Raw genomic sequence first — 18,318 nt, forward strand, 5'->3', positions numbered from 1 at the left:
CAGATTGCACTCTTTACGAATCCAAAATTCAAATAAGAAACGTCAGCTTATATAATGAACTCTAACATCATAAAATTATTACAACGGACCAATAAAAGATTTGTTTCGTCAAAGGATTTTGAACCCGTCATAGGGTCCAATCCAAAAAAGCAAAGGTCCAGATTAGTAGTTGGTTCTGTGGGTGTTATGATTCCACTTCTGCTTTATCTCTTTTACAAAAATGATAGCAAACATAGCGAAATCAAGAAGATATACCAAAATGAGAAAAAGGTTTAAGGAAACTGCTATGCAACAGTTTTTGAAATATAACATATGGTAATACATTGAATCAGGATGTTTTTGTGTTCGTTATTTTTTATTATTGAAGCTTGCCCATGCACACTCAAACAAACATAGTACGTATATATAATGCATATAATCATTTTCGGTGCGTAATCACTGCCCTTCTATCGCGTTTAGTCTTCTCCACGATCTTCAGAGAGCTAAATAATTGAGTAAAGATAATATAGTACCATTTTCAGTATTGCAACATGACCATATGAAGTGTGAACTCTGGATGCACACACATATATGTACTTATGTATGTATACGTATCTATTTAATTTCCTTTCTTTGCAGCTTCAGCAGCAGCCACGTTTCCAGGTTGATTTTTCTCATCAAAGTACTTTTCCAAGTTTTTGACTTGCTTTTGTAGGCCCTCCAGAGAAATTTGCTTCTTCTTCAATTCTTCTTCAAGCTTAACGGAATCAGTGCCTTTCTCTGAAGCCTTCTTGACATTTTGGGAGGGTTTACTTGACTTTTGTTTTTTTTGTTCGTTGATCAAGCCTTGGTATTTCACTAGCCTCTTGACAATAGACATGACAGTTGGGATACAGATAGAAAAATACAATATGAACCCGGAAATATACATGTTTCTTTGGTTGTAAGCTCTTGATGCTAAGGCCTGTATTGGGGTGACAGCAGTTGACCCCATTGTGCCACTGTTATCGTGATGATACAATGAGACACGAATTTGAGACCTCTTCCAGGAATCGATAAACAATAATCCAACAAGACAGCCCGTTATGAAAATTATGGTTTTTATTTGCTGCTTCGCTGTCAATTGGTTGTAAGTGCTAAAAATACCTCTGCGGATCCGGAATGGTAAAGGCAATACGAAGATGAAGAGCATCACCATCTCAACAGTGAGCAGTAAAAATAAAGTTGTAAAATATAAACTCATTTCAATTCCTTGACTATTTTATCTGGCACTCTATAGTTCTTACTCTGTAAAAATAACGATGGAAACGAAGGTTGTAATAAACGAATAATTTCAAAACTGAAATATCACTCTTAAAGCCCACTTGGCATATATTTCTATTTTTGCATTGCGCCAGAGGGTTTAGTAGCGCCCCCTTAAGACTAACGTACACTATGATATTATCAGCTGCGGGTTACGTCCAGTATTTTAGGTGTTGAGGATTTATCGATATAGTTATAACTTTATAAGAAAAGAAGATTGTATGATATGCACTACTCCGAGTAGCTTCCGGTATACTTTTGAGAACAGCGATAATGTAGAATTAGTGCTCCCTCCTTCCTTTTTTGTATCTAGGGTATTATTACGCATTTTAGAATATTCTGCTGGTTCAGCGGGCGGCGATCTACGGAGAAATTTTTGGCATAAAGTCAAACTTGCAAGAGTGCATAAGGTATAACTTCTTGTGATATAGGGAACTTAGTCTAGATTGTTGTTGATACTACTTGACACTTTAGATATACCTTTCGTATTATCGTATACTTGTATATACGTTCTTCTTTTTCTGGTTTTCTAGTCTCTGTTTATTCATTTGATGACCAAGTTGTGCATATCGTTACACTAAGTTTATATCCCCTACTTCGAGAGTAAACTGAGAGAACAAAAGTAAGAAGTGTATAGGAGAAAAGAGATTAGAATGAGCACCAATAACTCTCAAAAGGATGAAGGTGTTCCTTTGCTTTCCCCTTACTCTAGTAGTCCTCAACTAAGGAAAAAAAAGCGTAACCAGAAAAAAAGAAAGGATAAGTTTGTCGGCCACTTGAAATCAGACTCACGTAGGCCAACACAACTCCTTCATGATAACGTGCAACATGAGCATGAGCAGGTTACTGATTTCGACCAGATCGATTCCTGGGGTATGCTGCATGAATCCGATTCCACGAGTAATGACATGATAAAAAGTGAAGATCCTTCACTCAGGGGTGCGTTCATTGACCACAGGCCGTCAATGAGCCAGCCTAGGGAGAGACCTCAAAGTGCGTCAAGTACTGTCCAGCCACAACCAATAATGAAGTTCTCAGCGCCCAGTTACAAGAAAGCCACAGGATTGAGACCATCCGATCCGAATAGATCGTTGGTGTCGGATTTATCTCCTTCTGAGTTGGAATCATGGTTGAAAAGAAGAAAATCTGTCCACAAAAGTTTTGCAGATGAAAACTCTCCCAATGATAGAAAACAATCGAACGCGAACAATGATGTTGTAATCGATGTCGATGCGTTAATGCACCACGTCAACAATAACACAAGTAATGGAGTTAACGATAACAGCAAGAGTAGAAAGAAAAAGAGAGGTTCTGACGATGGTAGTAACGAAAATTCCAAGCACACGTCCAGTGATACAAACGATGAGGAAGATGAGTACAATTCAAGGCCATCATCTAGCCTTTCTTCGAATAATTCTTCCCTGGATGATGTTTGTTTAGTACTTGATGATGAGGGTAGCGAAGTGCCTAAAGTTTGGCCTGATTGTACTGTTTTGGAAGAATTTTCTAAAGAAGAAACGGAGAGACTTAGAAGTCAAGCTATTCAAGATGCTGAAGCGTTCCACTTTCAATACGATGAAGATGAAGATGATGGTACGTCAAATGAAGACGGAATTCTTTTTTCGAAGCCAATCGTGACTAATATTGATGTCCCTGAATTAGGTAATAGGAGGGTTAATGAAACAGAAAATTTGAAGAATGGCCGTTTAAGGCCTAAAAGAATTGCGCCATGGCATTTGATTCAACGGCCAATGGTTTTGGGATCTAACTCAACAAAGGATTCAAAATCAAGGATTCAAAGCGGATTGCAGGATAATTTACTGGTTGGAAGGAATATACAATATCCTCCACACATTATATCCAATAACCCAGAACACTTTAGATTTACTTATTTTAGGGTAGATTTAGACTCCACTGTTCATTCTCCCACGATATCTGGACTATTACAACCTGGCCAAAAATTCCAAGATTTGTTTGTGGCTTCAATATACTCCCAAGATAATAGCGCCGGTCATATTAGGACACATCCAAATTCTCCAACACCCGGTATTAAAGCAGAAACTATATCTCAACTACAAGGATTAACAGCTAAAAACCCTTCTACGTTATCATCTATGTCTGTAGCAAATATAGAAGATGTTCCTCCGTTCTGGTTGGATGTCAGTAATCCTACTGAAGAAGAGATGAAGATACTAAGTAAAGCATTTGGAATCCACCCTTTAACTACCGAGGATATTTTTTTGGGAGAAGTTCGTGAAAAAGTTGAACTATTTAGAGATTATTATTTGATTTGTTTCAGAAGTTTTGACATAGTGGCAGAAAAGCATGTCCGTCGTAGAAAAAAGGAAAAGCAAGAGTCTGCTACACTGGATCACGAAAGTATCTCACGCCGTAAATCGCAAGCTTATGGAGCTACGATGTCAAATGATTCAAACGCGAATAATAACAATACCAGCAATGTCAATAGAAGCAAGTGGCTTCCATCAATTTTACGTTCTCGCCGTCGGTCGTCTGCCAATAGAACAATCAACACGTCCTCATCAAGCTACAAGCGTCGTGTTAAGAGTGAAAAGAAGAAGATGGAAGAAAATGAAAAATTCAAAAGGAAATCAGGAGATAGGCACAAACCACGTGAGGGCGAATTGGAGCCACTAAATGTTTACATTATTGTTTTCAGAACAGGTGTGTTGACGTTTCATTTTGCCCCCACTCCACACCCTATTAATGTTCGTAGAAGAGCAAGATTGCTGAAGGATTATCTTAATGTCACGTCTGACTGGATTGCTTATGCGTTAATCGATGATATCACAGACGCATTCGCGCCTATGATAGAACTTATCGAGGACGAAGTTTATGAGATTGAGGATGCTATTTTGAAGATGCATCAGTCAGATGATTCTAGTGATAGCGACTCTAGTGATAGCGACTCTAGTGATAGCGACTCGGACTATGGTGCTAGTGATGAGGATGCATTTCCTTTCGATGTGTACTCTAAGAAGACGACATATTCTAGTGCGAAATCTAGTGTGAGTTCAAGAAGTATGAGCACTTCTGAAACGTCCTTTAATGCAAATTTAATAGGGTGGAAGAGAAAAGGTGATATGTTGAGGAGGATTGGCGAATGCCGTAAGAGAGTGATGAGTATACTAAGATTATTGGGTTCTAAAGCAGATGTTATCAAAGGATTTGCTAAGAGGTATAATGAACAGTGGGAAGCTTCGCCACAATCTGAAATTGCAATGTATTTAGGCGATATTCAAGATCATATTGTTACTATGGTATCCTCTCTAAACCACTATGAAAAACTCTTGAGCAGGTCGCATTCAAATTATTTGGCACAGATCAACATTGATATGACAAAGGTCAATAATGATATGAACGATGTCTTGGGGAAAATTACTATACTGGGTACTATTGTTTTGCCAATGAACGTTATCACGGGTTTGTGGGGTATGAATGTTATTGTGCCTGGACAATATAGGGATTCATTGACATGGTTTATAGGAATTGTGCTCTTTATGTGTATGCTAGCATGCTCTGCTTATATGTATACGAAGAGAAGATTCGGGTTTTAATTTTAGTGGTTTCTATGCATTGGGGTGGTTTTTTATTTTTTTTCAATCTACATATTAGCTCCTTCCATTACGTTCTTTACCCGAGGAGAGAAGTGCAAACTATTAGCACCTTAACCGTATTGATAGTGATAAGTATCCTTATTATAGTTCACAATGTTTTTGTGCCTGCTGGGCGTTTGTGAATGTTGTGCGTCTCTTTATGTATGTACACAGTATGTCAGTATGCCTATACTATACGAAGAAAAGGGAAGATGGCATGAGTGAAAAAAGTGAACATGGAAATCTATTTTTTATGCCACCAAGCTACGAGAAATATTGTATCGATTAATTATCAAGTATTTCATTGTGAGCCAGTTTTTCTTTGGCGAGATCTTCCTTCTCTTTCTGGAGTTGCTGTTGTTGTTCTTTCTTACCCTTGTTTATTTGTTTCTGCTTTTCTGAGTCAACCTGTGGTTTTAAGTCGTTCTCTAGATTCTTCACCTCTTGTTGCTTTGCAACTTCATTATTGAACTTTTCTTTTGGCACTTTTGCCTGCTGTTGTTGCTTATTGTCACTCGCGTCGGCTGCAACATTACTATGACCATTTCCATTTGCAGACGCATCAGAAGGGCTCTCTAACTCGATCTTTATTTCCTTGTGTAGGTCAGAATAGGCAATCTGTATAACAAAATAGACACCGCATAACAGTAACATGTATACTATAATCTTTTTCATAGGGGTAGTCAGATAACTGCCCCTTCTTCTAGCATTGTATTTGCTTCCCGTTTTATAACGAGGTAAAAGATCTTTTTTCCTTCTGATATCACCTTGCATAATTCTTAACTAAAAACTTTGAACTATTATTACTTTATTTTATGTTTTCCGGAATGTCTCGCTCTCACGCTCTATCTATTTAATATTACTGTTTGGCTGCGTATATAGACTGGCTAGATTATTCCTTGGAAAGTGCTAGTTCTCAATATCAGTGACCGGATCACTTTTTACTTTTTTCTGGAAAAGATACAGAATTATTATCATGAAAACTAGGCCATTCTTTTCTTTTTCTTCGCGTTTTTGTTTGAATGCTGCGCAACTTGTCATCCCGCAGCATAATATCTGAAAATATTGTCTCGTGTTCAATGACATATACTTAGTTACCCTATTTTTTCTTTTTCAGCTTTCATGGCGGAATTTTTAAGGATAGACTTTGTACATGTCGTACCATTTGCACGCATGGCTTACACTAAAGTGGGACGAGAGAAGCAGCAAAGCAGATAGTTTTATTTCGGGTAAAAACAAAAGATAAGCACTTTTTTTACCCTGCTCCCTTAAAAAATCATCTTTACAAAACCTAAAAGCTCCAAACGATGAAGGATTGTTGCAGAATTCCGTCTTGCAGTATAAGGATGCAGTGAAATCAACCACATTGCTGTTGATAAAGAACTGTCTGTCTTGCCTACTACGGTCAACACTTGTTAGCATATTCTTCTAGCGCGCAAAGAGCTATATTTTGACAAAGATGCAGCATATTTACCAGGATGTAAGGCACATAGGACCTCTGAAGGCAAAGAAGTTGAGAAATTTGCGAAATAATCGCTCAAAAGGGAATACTGGTTAAGCCTGACGGTTTTTCTGGTTCTCCGAAATCAGGGGAGGGGGGGAGGAGGAAAGGAGAGGGGTTTCTTCCCAAATACTGTGACCTTCTAACAATCACTCTACTCCGCCAGCGGTGGAGAATGAAAAATGAAAATAAAAATAAAATATAGAAAGTACCGCGCGCTCGCGAAGATTTTAAGCGCGGCAAAAGAAGCCCGAAGATCCGTTCTCGAGAGGAGGGCAACCGCAAAAAAAAATGAAAAAGGTGGGGTTTGCAGTAAAGTACGAGCGCGGGGACGGATCCGTCACTATTGTTATGTGGGGCCAGTAACTAACTACTGGACTGTACTGTTGTACGAAGCGGTTGGTAGTGGTGACGATGGCCAGGGCTTCTAGGCGCAGTGCCGTGAACGCCCAGCACAATGTCAGGCTGCAGGAACCGACTTTCTCCCACGAATATTCACTGTCGGCTGCGTACCGGCCATTTTTAGAACCTGAAAACCCGAGCTAGAACTAGGACTCTTGAGCAATAAGGTTTGTGCATCGCTATTCTCCGGATAAACCAAACCCGCCCTTTCAAAGGCCTTTGACAAAGGTCGCTTATCTCTTACAGCTACCATGGCTATTACTGGGTTCCCGATTTGCGGACGGTTCTACCCTCTCAATGCTGTACACGGTTCTCTCAGATGCACAAGCATATACGTGTACGTACGTAAATTTTAATTTTTATGCATCTTCTTTCTGTCTATATTGGTATATATAACGAGCAGCTGAAGTTCTGTAATATGTTTTTCGCAGGTGACAAACAGGTTTAAGAATATTTCCGTCTCTTTCCGTTTTTTTTTAGAGAATTAACACTAAAAGAGAAAAGAAGTATAAATTAACTCGTGACATTTCCTTTTCGGATACTCAACACCTTTATCAACTCGGGTTTTTTTTTCTTCGTATTAAGGACAATATAATGCTAGCCTTTGGAGCTAATAACAGGTTTGTTCGTCACACTAACAACAAAATACAAGAAGATTCGTCGATGATGAACGGGTCAAATGAATTGATGGATCCGGTCTTGACTACAACTAACGTTTCTGGTACTTCTTCTTCTCCCTCCAATGACAATTCTGTCAATAATAGTATATCTTCTCCAGAATACACCTTTGGTCAATTCTCAATGGATTCTCCTCATAGAACGGATGTTACGAATACGCCGATTCTAACAGCAACAAGCAATACCACGGCTAATAATAGTTTGATGAATTTGAAAGATACTGCCAGTTTAGCTACGAATTGGAAATGGAAGAATTTAAATAACATGCAGTTCTTGAATGAAATTGAGAAGGAAAACACTAATTCCAACGGCAAGAATGGTGAAGATCTGGTATACAGTTCAGTAGCTACCCCACAAACCCTAAAGGAAGAATTGAAGAACTTGGAACAGCTAGAGAAGGTGTTTTCTCCAATCAATTCCCTAAATGATTCCCAGTTTAATGAAAACATGGAACTATCACCACACCAACATGCAACCTCTCCTAAGACTAATCTTTTTGAGGCAGAACCTTCTATATATTCTAATCTGTTTCTAGACGCTAAACTACCTAACAATACCAACAGTTCAACAGGATTGAACGACGATTATTATAATTTAGACGATACCAATAACGATAACACAAACAGCATGCAATCAATCTTAGAGGATTTCGTATCCTCGGAAGAAACATTGAAGTTCATGCCGGACGCTGGTCGCGACGTAAGAAGGTATAGCGAAGTGGTTACTTCCTCCCTTCCTTCCATGACTGATTCTAGAAATTCAATTTCTCATTCAATAGAATTCTGGAACTCGAATCATAAATCTAGTAGCAATGGGAAATCCACCCAGCAAATTATACCTGAGGACGCTACTACTACAGAAAGACGCGGATCGACCATATCACCAACCACAACCATAAACAACTCCTACCCAAGCTTCAAATTATTAGACCATGATGTTTCTCAAGCTTTGAGCGGTTATAGTATGGACTTCTCCAAGGACTCCAGTATTACTAAACCAAGAAGCGCTGCCTCTTCTTTAAATCGTATTTCCCATAGTAGCGCCACTACAAGACAACAACGCGCCTCCTTGCCGTTGATTCATGACATCGAATCTTTTTCAAATGACTCAGTAATGACAAATCCTTTGTCTGATTCGACGTCGTTCTTTTCAGAAGAAAATGAAGACAACGCCTTAAGTGCACTTAATTATAACAGCTTAGACGCTGCCGCAATGTCGACATATGACAATAACGTAGACCCGTTCAATATTCTCAAGTGCTCTCCAGATCAGGATCAAAAATTCATTAAACCTTCTATGATGTTATCCGACAATGCTTCTGCTGCAGCTAAATTAGCAACCTCTGGTGTCGATAATATCACGCCCACGCCGGCTTTCCAGAGGAAAAGCTACGACATCTCTATGAACCCTTCGTTCAAACCACTTCCTACTAATCAAGTTCACCACGCTACCCAGCAGCAGCAGCAACAACAACAGCAGCAGCAGCCGCAGCAGCAGCAGCCTCCCAAACAGACATCCATAAGCCCAAGCATAAGAAGAAGAAAGTCGTCAAGTATTACTTTGAGCCCAACTATTTCTCATAATGGTGGTAAGGTTCCTGTTCAGCCTCGGAAAAGGAAATCCATTACTGCCATTGATCCCAACAACTACGATAAAAATAAACCTTTCAAGTGTAAAGATTGTGAGAAGGCATTCAGACGCAGTGAGCACTTGAAAAGGCATATCAGGTCGGTTCATTCAACGGAACGCCCTTTTGCTTGTATGTTCTGCGAGAAAAAGTTCAGTAGAAGTGACAACCTATCGCAACATCTAAAAACTCACAAAAAACACGGTGATTTTTGAGGAAAACTCAAAAGAAGACAAAAGCAAGGCAGGATAAGATTACTTTTCGGATATAATATTCTTTCTTTCTCGGTTTACAGTAAAAGTGAATTGGACATTTCATTCGGATACATTCTAATGATTGAAATGAAACATGATATATGTTCGTGATAAAATCCCAACATACTTTAAGGTTGTTCTTCCAATCTTTACTTTCATGTTTCTCCAAAAATCACTTTAATTTTTTTTTCGTATATTTCTGTTTCTTCCTTGGCAGGTTCTAAAATTATACAGATTCTGGTTTTGATATATAGACTTCTACTATTTCCTTTCATCCTTGGTATTTAATCATCCTTTTTATCCATAGTTAATTTCTTTATATAATATCAAATTGATAATAATTAATTCGGATTTTTTTTTGGCTACTTTAATCAGTATTCGTTGTAGACGTATCTAGATTTTGTGTATTGTTCGATGTCCCTTGTCGAGTGGATTTACTCTTATTACCCTCCTATTAGTAACCAATGTCTTTCTTCACCGCATGAAAAAAGCTTGGATGATGATGATCAAGTAGAAAGCGACATTACATGCATAAGGTAGCGATACCTGGGCATCCCTAATTCTAAAGTGCACCGTCATGGGAGAACAAAACAAGTTATATTATGACATCGAGAAACTGCTAAATTCTTTGCAGGAATCTTTTGATCTAGATTGCGCTCAAAGTGTATCAGTTTTCACTAGTAAATCAAGAAGTAATGAGGTCTGGTTGGAAGAACTAGAGAATAGATTTAAATTAAAAGATGATATTGAGCTTGATGACGTGGAAAATCTTAGAACTGAGATTGATAATAAATTAGAAATGTTGGAGGACAAAGTAAACTACTATGAAAAACTTTGCAAAGAATTCGAAGAGTTTCAGAATGAAATGAAAATTAAGACCGTTGTTAACAACAGAAGACAATCGCGAACTCCAAAATGAGCAACCGAAATAATTTGGGCATGAATTGCATTATCATACAACTTTGTATATGACCCTCTTTTGTCGCAACTACACAGGGGAGGGGGGGGTTGAAAGACATGACAGCTTGGTGCATATCAAGCAGATATTGTATTGAAGGGACGATTTACTGCAATATAGCAGAGGCATACAAGTTTATACATTTATGTAATCAGAAATCATTAATCCTACATATGTTGTTAAGACTTACATCAAACAAAAGGACAGAAAAATAAATAAATAAAAATAATATTTCCATTATTTCTAAACAGATTCAATACTCATTAAAAAACTATATCAATTAATTTGGATTAACTTATAAAGTGTTAGTGGTACGGAAAGTTTCCAAAGACTTGGCGATCTTAGCAGTCATGGTCTTTTCACCTTCTCTAACCCAGACTCTTGGGTCGAAGAACTTCTTGTTTGGCTTTTCTGGACCTTCTGGGTTACCAACTGGGGACATTATGTAGTCCTTCTTGTTCAAGACGTAGTCTCTGATACCAGTCAAGTAAGCGTATTGACAGTCAGTGTCCAAGTTGACCTTGACAACACCGTTGTCAATACCAGTGTGGAATTCTTGGACGGTAGAACCGGAACCACCGTGGAAGACCAAGAACAATGGCTTGTCTTCCTTGGAACCAGTTTGTTGTTTGGTGTATTTTTGGTGGTCAGCCAAGATTTCTGGTCTCAAAGCGATGTCACCAGCGTACAAACCGTGACAGTTACCGAAAGCGGCAGCAATAGAGAAGTTTGGAGAGATTGGGTGCAAAGCCTTGTAGACGTTGTAAACTTGTTCTGGCTTGGTGTACAAGTCTTCCTTGTCGGCGTTTTCGTTGTTAACACCATCTTCTTCACCACCGGTAATACCGATTTCCATTTCTAACCATTGGTCCATAGCGGCCATTCTCTTGAAGTACTTGACACAAGTACCAATGTTTTCTTCGTCACTTTCTTCAGACAAATCCAACATGTGAGAAGAGAATAATGGTTCACCATGTTCCTTGAAGTAAGCTTCATCAGCTTCCAACATACCGTCGAACCATGGCAACAACTTCTTGGCACAGTGGTCAGAGTGTAAGACAACTGGGATACCGTAAGCTGGGGCAATGGATCTGATGTAGTGGGCAGCAGCAATAGAACCCTTGATAGAAGCGTTTTGACCTTCGTTAGAGATACCCTTACCAGCAAAGTAAGCGGCACCACCGTTAGAGGTTTGCAAAATGATTGGGGACTTGTTGTCTCTAGCAGCTTCTAAAGCAGCGACGGCAGTAGAGGAAGAGGTAACGTTAATAGCTGGAATAGCGAACTTGTGTTCCTTAGCGTAAGTGAATAAGTTGTGGACATCTTCACCAACGATGACACCGGTCTTTCTCTTTAAAATTTGTTCAACACCCATTTTGAATATGTATTCCTTGTTTATGGTTATATACGATAAACTAAACTAAGAATAGAACTTAAAACGCAAGAGAGAACAATGATCGAAAGAGTTAGAGAAATATTATGTCTTTGTCTTTTTATAATAAATCAAGGCAGAAAATCCGTTACATAGCATGAGGGATAAAATATAGCGTGGGCGGAGGAAGAAGGAAAAAAGTTTTGTGAGGGCACAATTGAAACGATCTGTTGATTGTAGACTTTTTTTTTGTGAGGAGTCAAAGTCAGAAGAGAACAGACAAATGGTATTAACCATCCAATACTCTATTGGAACAACGCTAAGCTCATGCTTTTCCGCTAATTAAGTGCTCAGTTGCGAGATGTAGAAAGAGAGGATGCTGAAGGCAGCGTGACTCGCGGTGAAGCGGAAGAAGAAGAGGAAGCTACGCCTTCCGCGACAGCTGCTAGGCTGGAAGAAGGACAAAGAAGAGAAGAGAAGAAAAAATTAGAGGAATCCAGATATTGGCACTCTATACGGACACACCCATACATATTTGTGCATTTTATTGTTACGTATTTCCGAGCTGCTACTACTATTATTATTACTAGTTCTATCGACGTATGTGACGTATGTGAGGCAAGTAGGTAAGTAATTAGAATCGTCATTTCTTGGGGCTCGCATCGGTTTGGTGAGAATTTGTGACATTTGGCGCCGGTGGCATGAAGGGCATTGGAAACATGGGAAAAGGAGGCATTCCGAAAGGCAGCGGTACTGGTGGCACTGGAGCACTACCATTATTCACAGAAGTAGACGGATTGGTATTACTGCTCAAGCCAATGGTACTAGCTGTGTCAAGCAACTTTATCTTCTTAGCTTCCGGTTGATTACCATCTTTAGAATTGCCGCGCACTTCTTGCTGCTTCTTTAAAAAGGTTTCAACCTCTTTTTGCTTATCTTCATCAAGTACTAAGGAATCGAGAAGGATATCGCTAGTTCCACAATTGGGGCACACAAAATCGCTGTCCACAAGCGCGTCTTCCAGCGCTTCTTTCGAAAAGTCCTTGTTGCAACACTTGCTAGTCTTTACGGGCTGTCTTAAAAGACCTTCTGTCAAGGGACATTTCAAATTATCTGGCAAATTATTGAAATGCCCTTTCCTCCACACAGTTTCGTCGCCATCAATTTGTCTGTTCTCTCTTTTTCTTTGGTAGTCTTCCCATGATTGTTTGTCTTCTACTTGAACTACAAATTTACCCTCGTCCGTGATCATGATCTTTCGTTGGGCCATTTCCTCCGGTGTCATTGTTTCAGGATCTATTTCAATTGATTTTAAGAACTTCTTCGGAATACCTGTGGTTCTTCTTATTCTTTTTCCTTCGAAATTAGGATCGCTGTTTGTTGGACAATTCTTAATCCAATGGTCTCTTCCCCCACAACGATAACACATGTAACCTGGGGGCGGAGGGCCTTCGTTTTCTTGTGCAGAATTCTTATTTGTTTGTGACTTAAAAAAAACAGGTGTGGCTGTAGACATTTCTTCTTGCGTTTGTTCCCATTGATTCTCTTGCGTAGCGAACATACTGGCTATTCTTTCTTCTTCAGTTACACCACTAACGTTAGCGGTGGTTGTGGCCGTATGTTGTCTCTTCTGTAACACTCTCGGTCTACCAGTGACATACCTTGTTGCATTCCCCAGGGCAGCTGCTCCCACGTTCCCTTTAAGTCGGCTATGTACAGAGAATGATTTTATTGCGGGAGATCTTTTTACTATCACACTAGTAGACCTAGGTATAACAAAAGCATCATCGTCGTATTCTTCTTCTGTATCCGGGTTATAAACTTTCAATTGGAAATCAGTACCATCGCCTAGTTTGTTCTCTTGTATAATTTCCCTTTTTAAATCAAACACTGTCAAACCAGTACCATCGAATAGAATTCTCGATGTGTTTCGCTGAGATTTGAAGCGGTAAAATATAGTACTGCTCATACTACTGGAACTCCAATCTTGGTGAATGTGATGTGAAAATCGGTGTCCTTTCGACTGTACTTTTGGCGATCCTCCCCGATAATACGATCGTTACTATTATACTTGGTATCCTTCATCACTCACTAATTTAGCATTCAATCTGTATTACCCGCATGGATTGTACTTTTATACAGCTCAGTACTATAATACAAGGAGGGTTATCGCAACCAGTGATGGGTAATATAATATTAATAAATGCTATGTTACAAGGTAAGAAAAGAAGCTCTATTATCTTTTATATGCGTTGTTTACGAGAACGTGCATTCGACGTCAGTCAAATATATATTCAGTATAAATCTAAATTAAAAAAATAATTCCTACTTTTTCTTAAAAATTCAAATTGAAGAAAAACATAAAAAAAGTAGAGCCATAATAAAGAGAACTGTAAATATCTAAACCGCTAATTCTGTGAATTTCTCAGAATTATATCTTGAATGGCACATACCGTTTTCAATATATGGTAGATAAAAGAATGGAGTAGTCAGGGTCGTATTATTATACCACCTTCGATATTTTATATCCGGGTAAGATCTTCTACTAAGAGTTTGCTTCCTTACGCCTTTGAGTAATCAGTGAAATATTCGATCGAATAAGGAATAAAAAGAAGAGGCATTATATAGTTTGACATGAGAATAGAAGCTACCGAAGATAACAATATTAATAGATGGCAGTACCTGGGTATTACGAGTTATATCGTAGAAGTACTATAGGGAATAGTTTGGTGGACGCCCTCGACACTCTAATTAGTGATGGAAGAATAGAAGCTTCGTTGGCTATGCGTGTTTTAGAGACGTTTGACAAAGTTGTTGCAGAAACTTTAAAAGAAAATACCCAATCAAAACTGACCGTGAAAGGTAATCTGGATACGTATGGTTTCTGTGATGATGTTTGGACTTTCATCGTAAAGAATTGTCAGGTTACTGTTGAGGACAGCCACCACGATGCTTCCCAGAGCGGTTCTGGAGATAGCCAAAGTGTAATTTCCGTAGATAAATTGAGGATTGTGGCATGTAACTCAAAAAAGAGCGAATAGGTAACTTTTCTATATGTCTGGATGCTCTGTTGACCAACAAGCATTGACTGTTCTCTATTTATTCTCCCCCTTTCAACGTCTTTGAAATAGGCGCCAAAAGACAGTGTCATGAAATAATGTTTTTGTATTCTTTATATCAGGGATCCTTTGATACTTTTATTTTTTATTTTTATTTTCTTCCTATCTGTACATTTATGTAGTAATAGTTCTAATCTTAATCTTTCCTACCTAAAAAAAGAAACTCTGAAGGGTTTCAACAGAAGATTGAAGAACTAGTATTTTCGTCTGAAATTATTCAACTCAGAGCAATAAAGTACTGGTTCGCAGCTGTAAAACAACTTCCTATAGACTCCGTAATTCATTCCTCAAATCAGTTAGAGTTACCACTCTGCTATCGTTTAAGATCCACTGGTCATATGTACTATCAAAGCTAGATAGAACATTAATGATCATCAGGTAACACCTTTTCTTCTGAATAACGTTAGGATTGGAATGCATTAATATATACTGGTACAATACTTCCGCAGCAGACCTCTCACTTTTATTCAACATTCTAAAAGAGTATAGCTTTTTAAAACCCTCCCAGTTGCCACCCCATAAATTTTGTGACAAGATGCCATCCACTATTTCGATATCTACTGTACCAAGATATAATTTGCCATTATTCGAATGAGCGTTGGACAAGCGTAAAAGTGTACTAAAAAAATCTTGCGAATACACATCTTTCTGTAATAATAACTGGAAAAAATTCTTTCTTATTGTTTCGGAAAGACACTCATGGCCCAACCTCAAAATATCCAAAGCTTCTTCAAACATCCTGAAATGGATTAAAAGATTTAAATAATGAATATGCTGCCTTTCTTTAAAGTCTTGCGGTTCCTCAACTTGAATTTCTTTCAGTGAATATTCTGCTGACTTAGATATACATTTCAAAGCAAACTCCTGACTGTTGTTTCTATCAAATAACATGGATAATTGATAGTAGAATGCAGAATGTCTATATGGAACTGCAAAAGTGCGCAAAAGATCTTTCCATATACTATCACCGTGGTAATTTTCACTCTTAAGATCCTCTAAAAACGTTGGCAATAAGTCATTGATAGCTTCCGGATAATCGTGCAACTGAAATATCTCATAAGATTGATCAAATTTAGCACAACTGAATAATGACATAGCAAACATAAATTCTTGCACTTCATTGTGACGTAGGTAAAACGGACGCTCAACGTTCTCCAGAAACGTTTTTGTATTCTTATGCAAGGAATCTTCAATAACATACGATTGGAAAAATGCCATAAAGAATGAGTTCTCATTAGCGGGCGCGTTGTAGACATCAGAGTTCAAAGAATCGATATAGGCAATAAGTTGGCCGTAGTTAAAAAATCTAACGCCGTAGGAGTATTCAGAAGAGTTCTTGAGAAGAATTTCGGCCAAGAGAGACTTGTCTTGTCTATATAGGTTCAGCAATAAAGATTGCTTATAATGCAAATCCAATAACGTGGATATATGTTGTCCAAAAACTTTGATATCAACATCTAACAGAGCGAATGTTAACAATACTTGTAACGTAATACGATAATGTATGGAGAGTAATTGATGAAGAGACTCTAGCGAAATCATAGTGGTAAAACCATCAAACTTGATTGAGGAAATGAAATCCTTCTTTGAAAAAATACCGGGCTTCATTTGGTTATTGATTAGATCATTCAAAACAACTATGACATCGAGAGAGCTTAGTTCATCAAAGAGAATCTTTAGATTCGTGATTTCAAATTGGTTTTCCAAACAGTTTTTGAAAACGTCTGTAAATTTTTCTGCAGTGGTCATAGAATCAGGTAACTCCCCTGTTATCATATCAAGGAATTTCTTAGAAAGTGACCTAAGAACATCATTTGACAAAGTAGAAGCAAATCCATTCAAAGTCTTTAAGTATTTGAACAATTCGGAACCTTCAGTTTCAGAATGCATGTTATAAAACCAGTTTTCTACTGTAGTATTAAGTTTGTAAAGGGAATGATTATAAGGTTGGCAACAGTTAACGAGAATCATTTCATCACCATAAATTGTTATAGAAGAGGCTTCATTGAAAGCTGTTTTCACATCTCTCAATATTGTTTCTAGGTTAGCCAAATATTCCTCATCTTCGTCATGAGCCATGATGATCTTATTTTCACTTAGTATTTGTTGTGCACGTTCAAAAATCTGGGCGCCGTATCTTGACTTAAGATTACAGAATCCTCTTTCAGTATCTCCGGTCTTTGTAACGATATCCAAATCATGTTCGGATTGTAGATCCACTAAAGATTTATTGACAGATTCTATCCATTCATAGTTTTTGAAACTTTCATCTTTTATATTTAGTATCTGTAATTTGCTGGCAGTACCACTCTTCCACAAAACAATCATATTTAAATAACAGGCTTCGACATTTAACTCCAATGGTCTCGTTAGAATCAGATCCACAATCGACCAAATGGCAGAAGCGGAAAGATTAGTTGGAATATTATTTTGGAAAGTATAAGTCAACATACCATTTGAATCAACTAATAAAGTGCCTATTTGAAAGAGCCCGTTATCTAAGGGTAAAAGTATAACCAATGTATTATTGTACAGGGAAAGATACTCCCCTACAGATTCTACCTTCCTGAAATGGCTCAAATCTGAACCTGGTCGTGAAACTATATCATAATCTTGTATTAGAGTAAATGTTGCTAAATCCCAAATTTTCAAATGGCAATTTTGAGTCAAAACAATCAGGTATCTCTCGTGAAATATTTTGCAACTAATTACGCTATCATAATCAGATCTAGGATTTCTGGAAAAGAATCTTGTTAAACTTTTTAAATATGAATTATCATTGAATAGTAAAGGCTCGTAATGTAAATCATCGCTTTTCTTCAAACCCAACAGACCACCATCTTCTAAAAACACAACTGAAAACTTGGACGATACAAAATAGAGGAAATGAGGAACTCTAACTGTGAAATCATAGGGATTTTGGATATGAAACCACTCTCCGTTGAGGGTGTCATCGGATGAAAACAGGAAACTAAGTGGTAATCGTAACGTCAAAAGTGAACCATCACTCAAAATAATGTTAACCAGCAATTGCTGTTGCACCTCTTGTATGGTTAAGGTATGTCTCTGATTCATAGAGGCATTTGGCAAATGTATTTTAGTCGTTTTCCCATGATATGCGTCACTCAAAGGATAAAACGTCAACAACGTTGATCCCGAGGAAAGATGGTAACAAATATATTCAGAGTTACTTAGGAGTAGACAATTAGAATATTCGCTTCCACAGGATTTTGGAAGTGGTGCAGAAGCTGGTATATATCCGCCTTTCAGTTCGTTACTATCACCGTTATCACTGACGTATAAATGAACGGTATTACTGGGTTCGGCTTTTTCATAATATTGGAGCAAATTTGCATCAATTCTTGAGAGACATGCCATACTAGGTTAATTGTGTGTGAGTAAATTTCAATCTCTTGTTTAAAGCGCTTATAAGCTTTATACTTCGTAAATTATAATCTGCTTTCCAACTCCCATACTATTTAAATTCATTTTTTTTTTTTCACTTAGTTGAA

The 18,318-nt window shown here is 38.0% G+C and overlaps 9 protein-coding genes across 9 annotated transcripts; 4 read left to right on the top strand and 5 right to left on the bottom strand.

The window, feature by feature from the left end:
• Positions 1-598: 598 nt before the first annotated feature.
• Positions 599-1,222, bottom strand: YET1 (Yet1p; the record flags this gene model as incomplete). The annotated part of the gene is made up of 1 exon (XM_056223838.1): positions 599-1,222. The coding sequence occupies one exon, from the start codon at positions 1,220-1,222 to the stop codon at positions 599-601; it is 624 nt and encodes a 207-aa protein (XP_056077816.1).
• A 712-nt stretch (positions 1,223-1,934) lies between these two features.
• On the top strand, positions 1,935-4,856 carry MNR2 (putative Mg(2+) transporter MNR2; the record flags this gene model as incomplete). Its single annotated transcript, XM_056223839.1, has 1 exon — positions 1,935-4,856. The coding sequence occupies one exon, from the start codon at positions 1,935-1,937 to the stop codon at positions 4,854-4,856; it is 2,922 nt and encodes a 973-aa protein (XP_056077817.1).
• A 324-nt stretch (positions 4,857-5,180) lies between these two features.
• SMKI11G1470 (uncharacterized protein) lies at positions 5,181-5,669 on the bottom strand (the record flags this gene model as incomplete). The annotated part of the gene is made up of 1 exon (XM_056223840.1): positions 5,181-5,669. One exon carries the CDS (start codon positions 5,667-5,669, stop codon positions 5,181-5,183), a length of 489 nt encoding a protein of 162 aa, XP_056077818.1.
• Positions 5,670-7,392: 1,723 nt separating this feature from the next.
• Positions 7,393-9,318, top strand: MSN4 (stress-responsive transcriptional activator MSN4; the record flags this gene model as incomplete). Its single annotated transcript, XM_056223841.1, has 1 exon — positions 7,393-9,318. One exon carries the CDS (start codon positions 7,393-7,395, stop codon positions 9,316-9,318), a length of 1,926 nt encoding a protein of 641 aa, XP_056077819.1.
• Positions 9,319-9,934: 616 nt separating this feature from the next.
• Positions 9,935-10,276, top strand: BLI1 (Bli1p; the record flags this gene model as incomplete). Its single annotated transcript, XM_056223843.1, has 1 exon — positions 9,935-10,276. The coding sequence occupies one exon, from the start codon at positions 9,935-9,937 to the stop codon at positions 10,274-10,276; it is 342 nt and encodes a 113-aa protein (XP_056077820.1).
• Positions 10,277-10,610: 334 nt separating this feature from the next.
• On the bottom strand, positions 10,611-11,690 carry FBA1 (fructose-bisphosphate aldolase FBA1; the record flags this gene model as incomplete). Its single annotated transcript, XM_056223844.1, has 1 exon — positions 10,611-11,690. The coding sequence occupies one exon, from the start codon at positions 11,688-11,690 to the stop codon at positions 10,611-10,613; it is 1,080 nt and encodes a 359-aa protein (XP_056077821.1).
• A 640-nt stretch (positions 11,691-12,330) lies between these two features.
• MPE1 (cleavage polyadenylation factor subunit MPE1) lies at positions 12,331-13,656 on the bottom strand (the record flags this gene model as incomplete). Its single annotated transcript, XM_056223845.1, has 1 exon — positions 12,331-13,656. The coding sequence occupies one exon, from the start codon at positions 13,654-13,656 to the stop codon at positions 12,331-12,333; it is 1,326 nt and encodes a 441-aa protein (XP_056077822.1).
• Positions 13,657-14,359: 703 nt separating this feature from the next.
• On the top strand, positions 14,360-14,728 carry TOA2 (transcription initiation factor IIA subunit gamma; the record flags this gene model as incomplete). The annotated part of the gene is made up of 1 exon (XM_056223846.1): positions 14,360-14,728. The coding sequence occupies one exon, from the start codon at positions 14,360-14,362 to the stop codon at positions 14,726-14,728; it is 369 nt and encodes a 122-aa protein (XP_056077823.1).
• Positions 14,729-15,070: 342 nt separating this feature from the next.
• Positions 15,071-18,184, bottom strand: NUP120 (Nup120p; the record flags this gene model as incomplete). Its single annotated transcript, XM_056223847.1, has 1 exon — positions 15,071-18,184. One exon carries the CDS (start codon positions 18,182-18,184, stop codon positions 15,071-15,073), a length of 3,114 nt encoding a protein of 1,037 aa, XP_056077824.1.
• Between the last annotated feature and the right edge of the window lie 134 nt (positions 18,185-18,318).

The sequence above is a fragment of the Saccharomyces mikatae genome (assembly GCF_947241705.1).
Source record: "Saccharomyces mikatae IFO 1815 strain IFO1815 genome assembly, chromosome: 11".
In the NCBI taxonomy this organism is placed as follows: domain Eukaryota; kingdom Fungi; phylum Ascomycota; class Saccharomycetes; order Saccharomycetales; family Saccharomycetaceae; genus Saccharomyces; species Saccharomyces mikatae.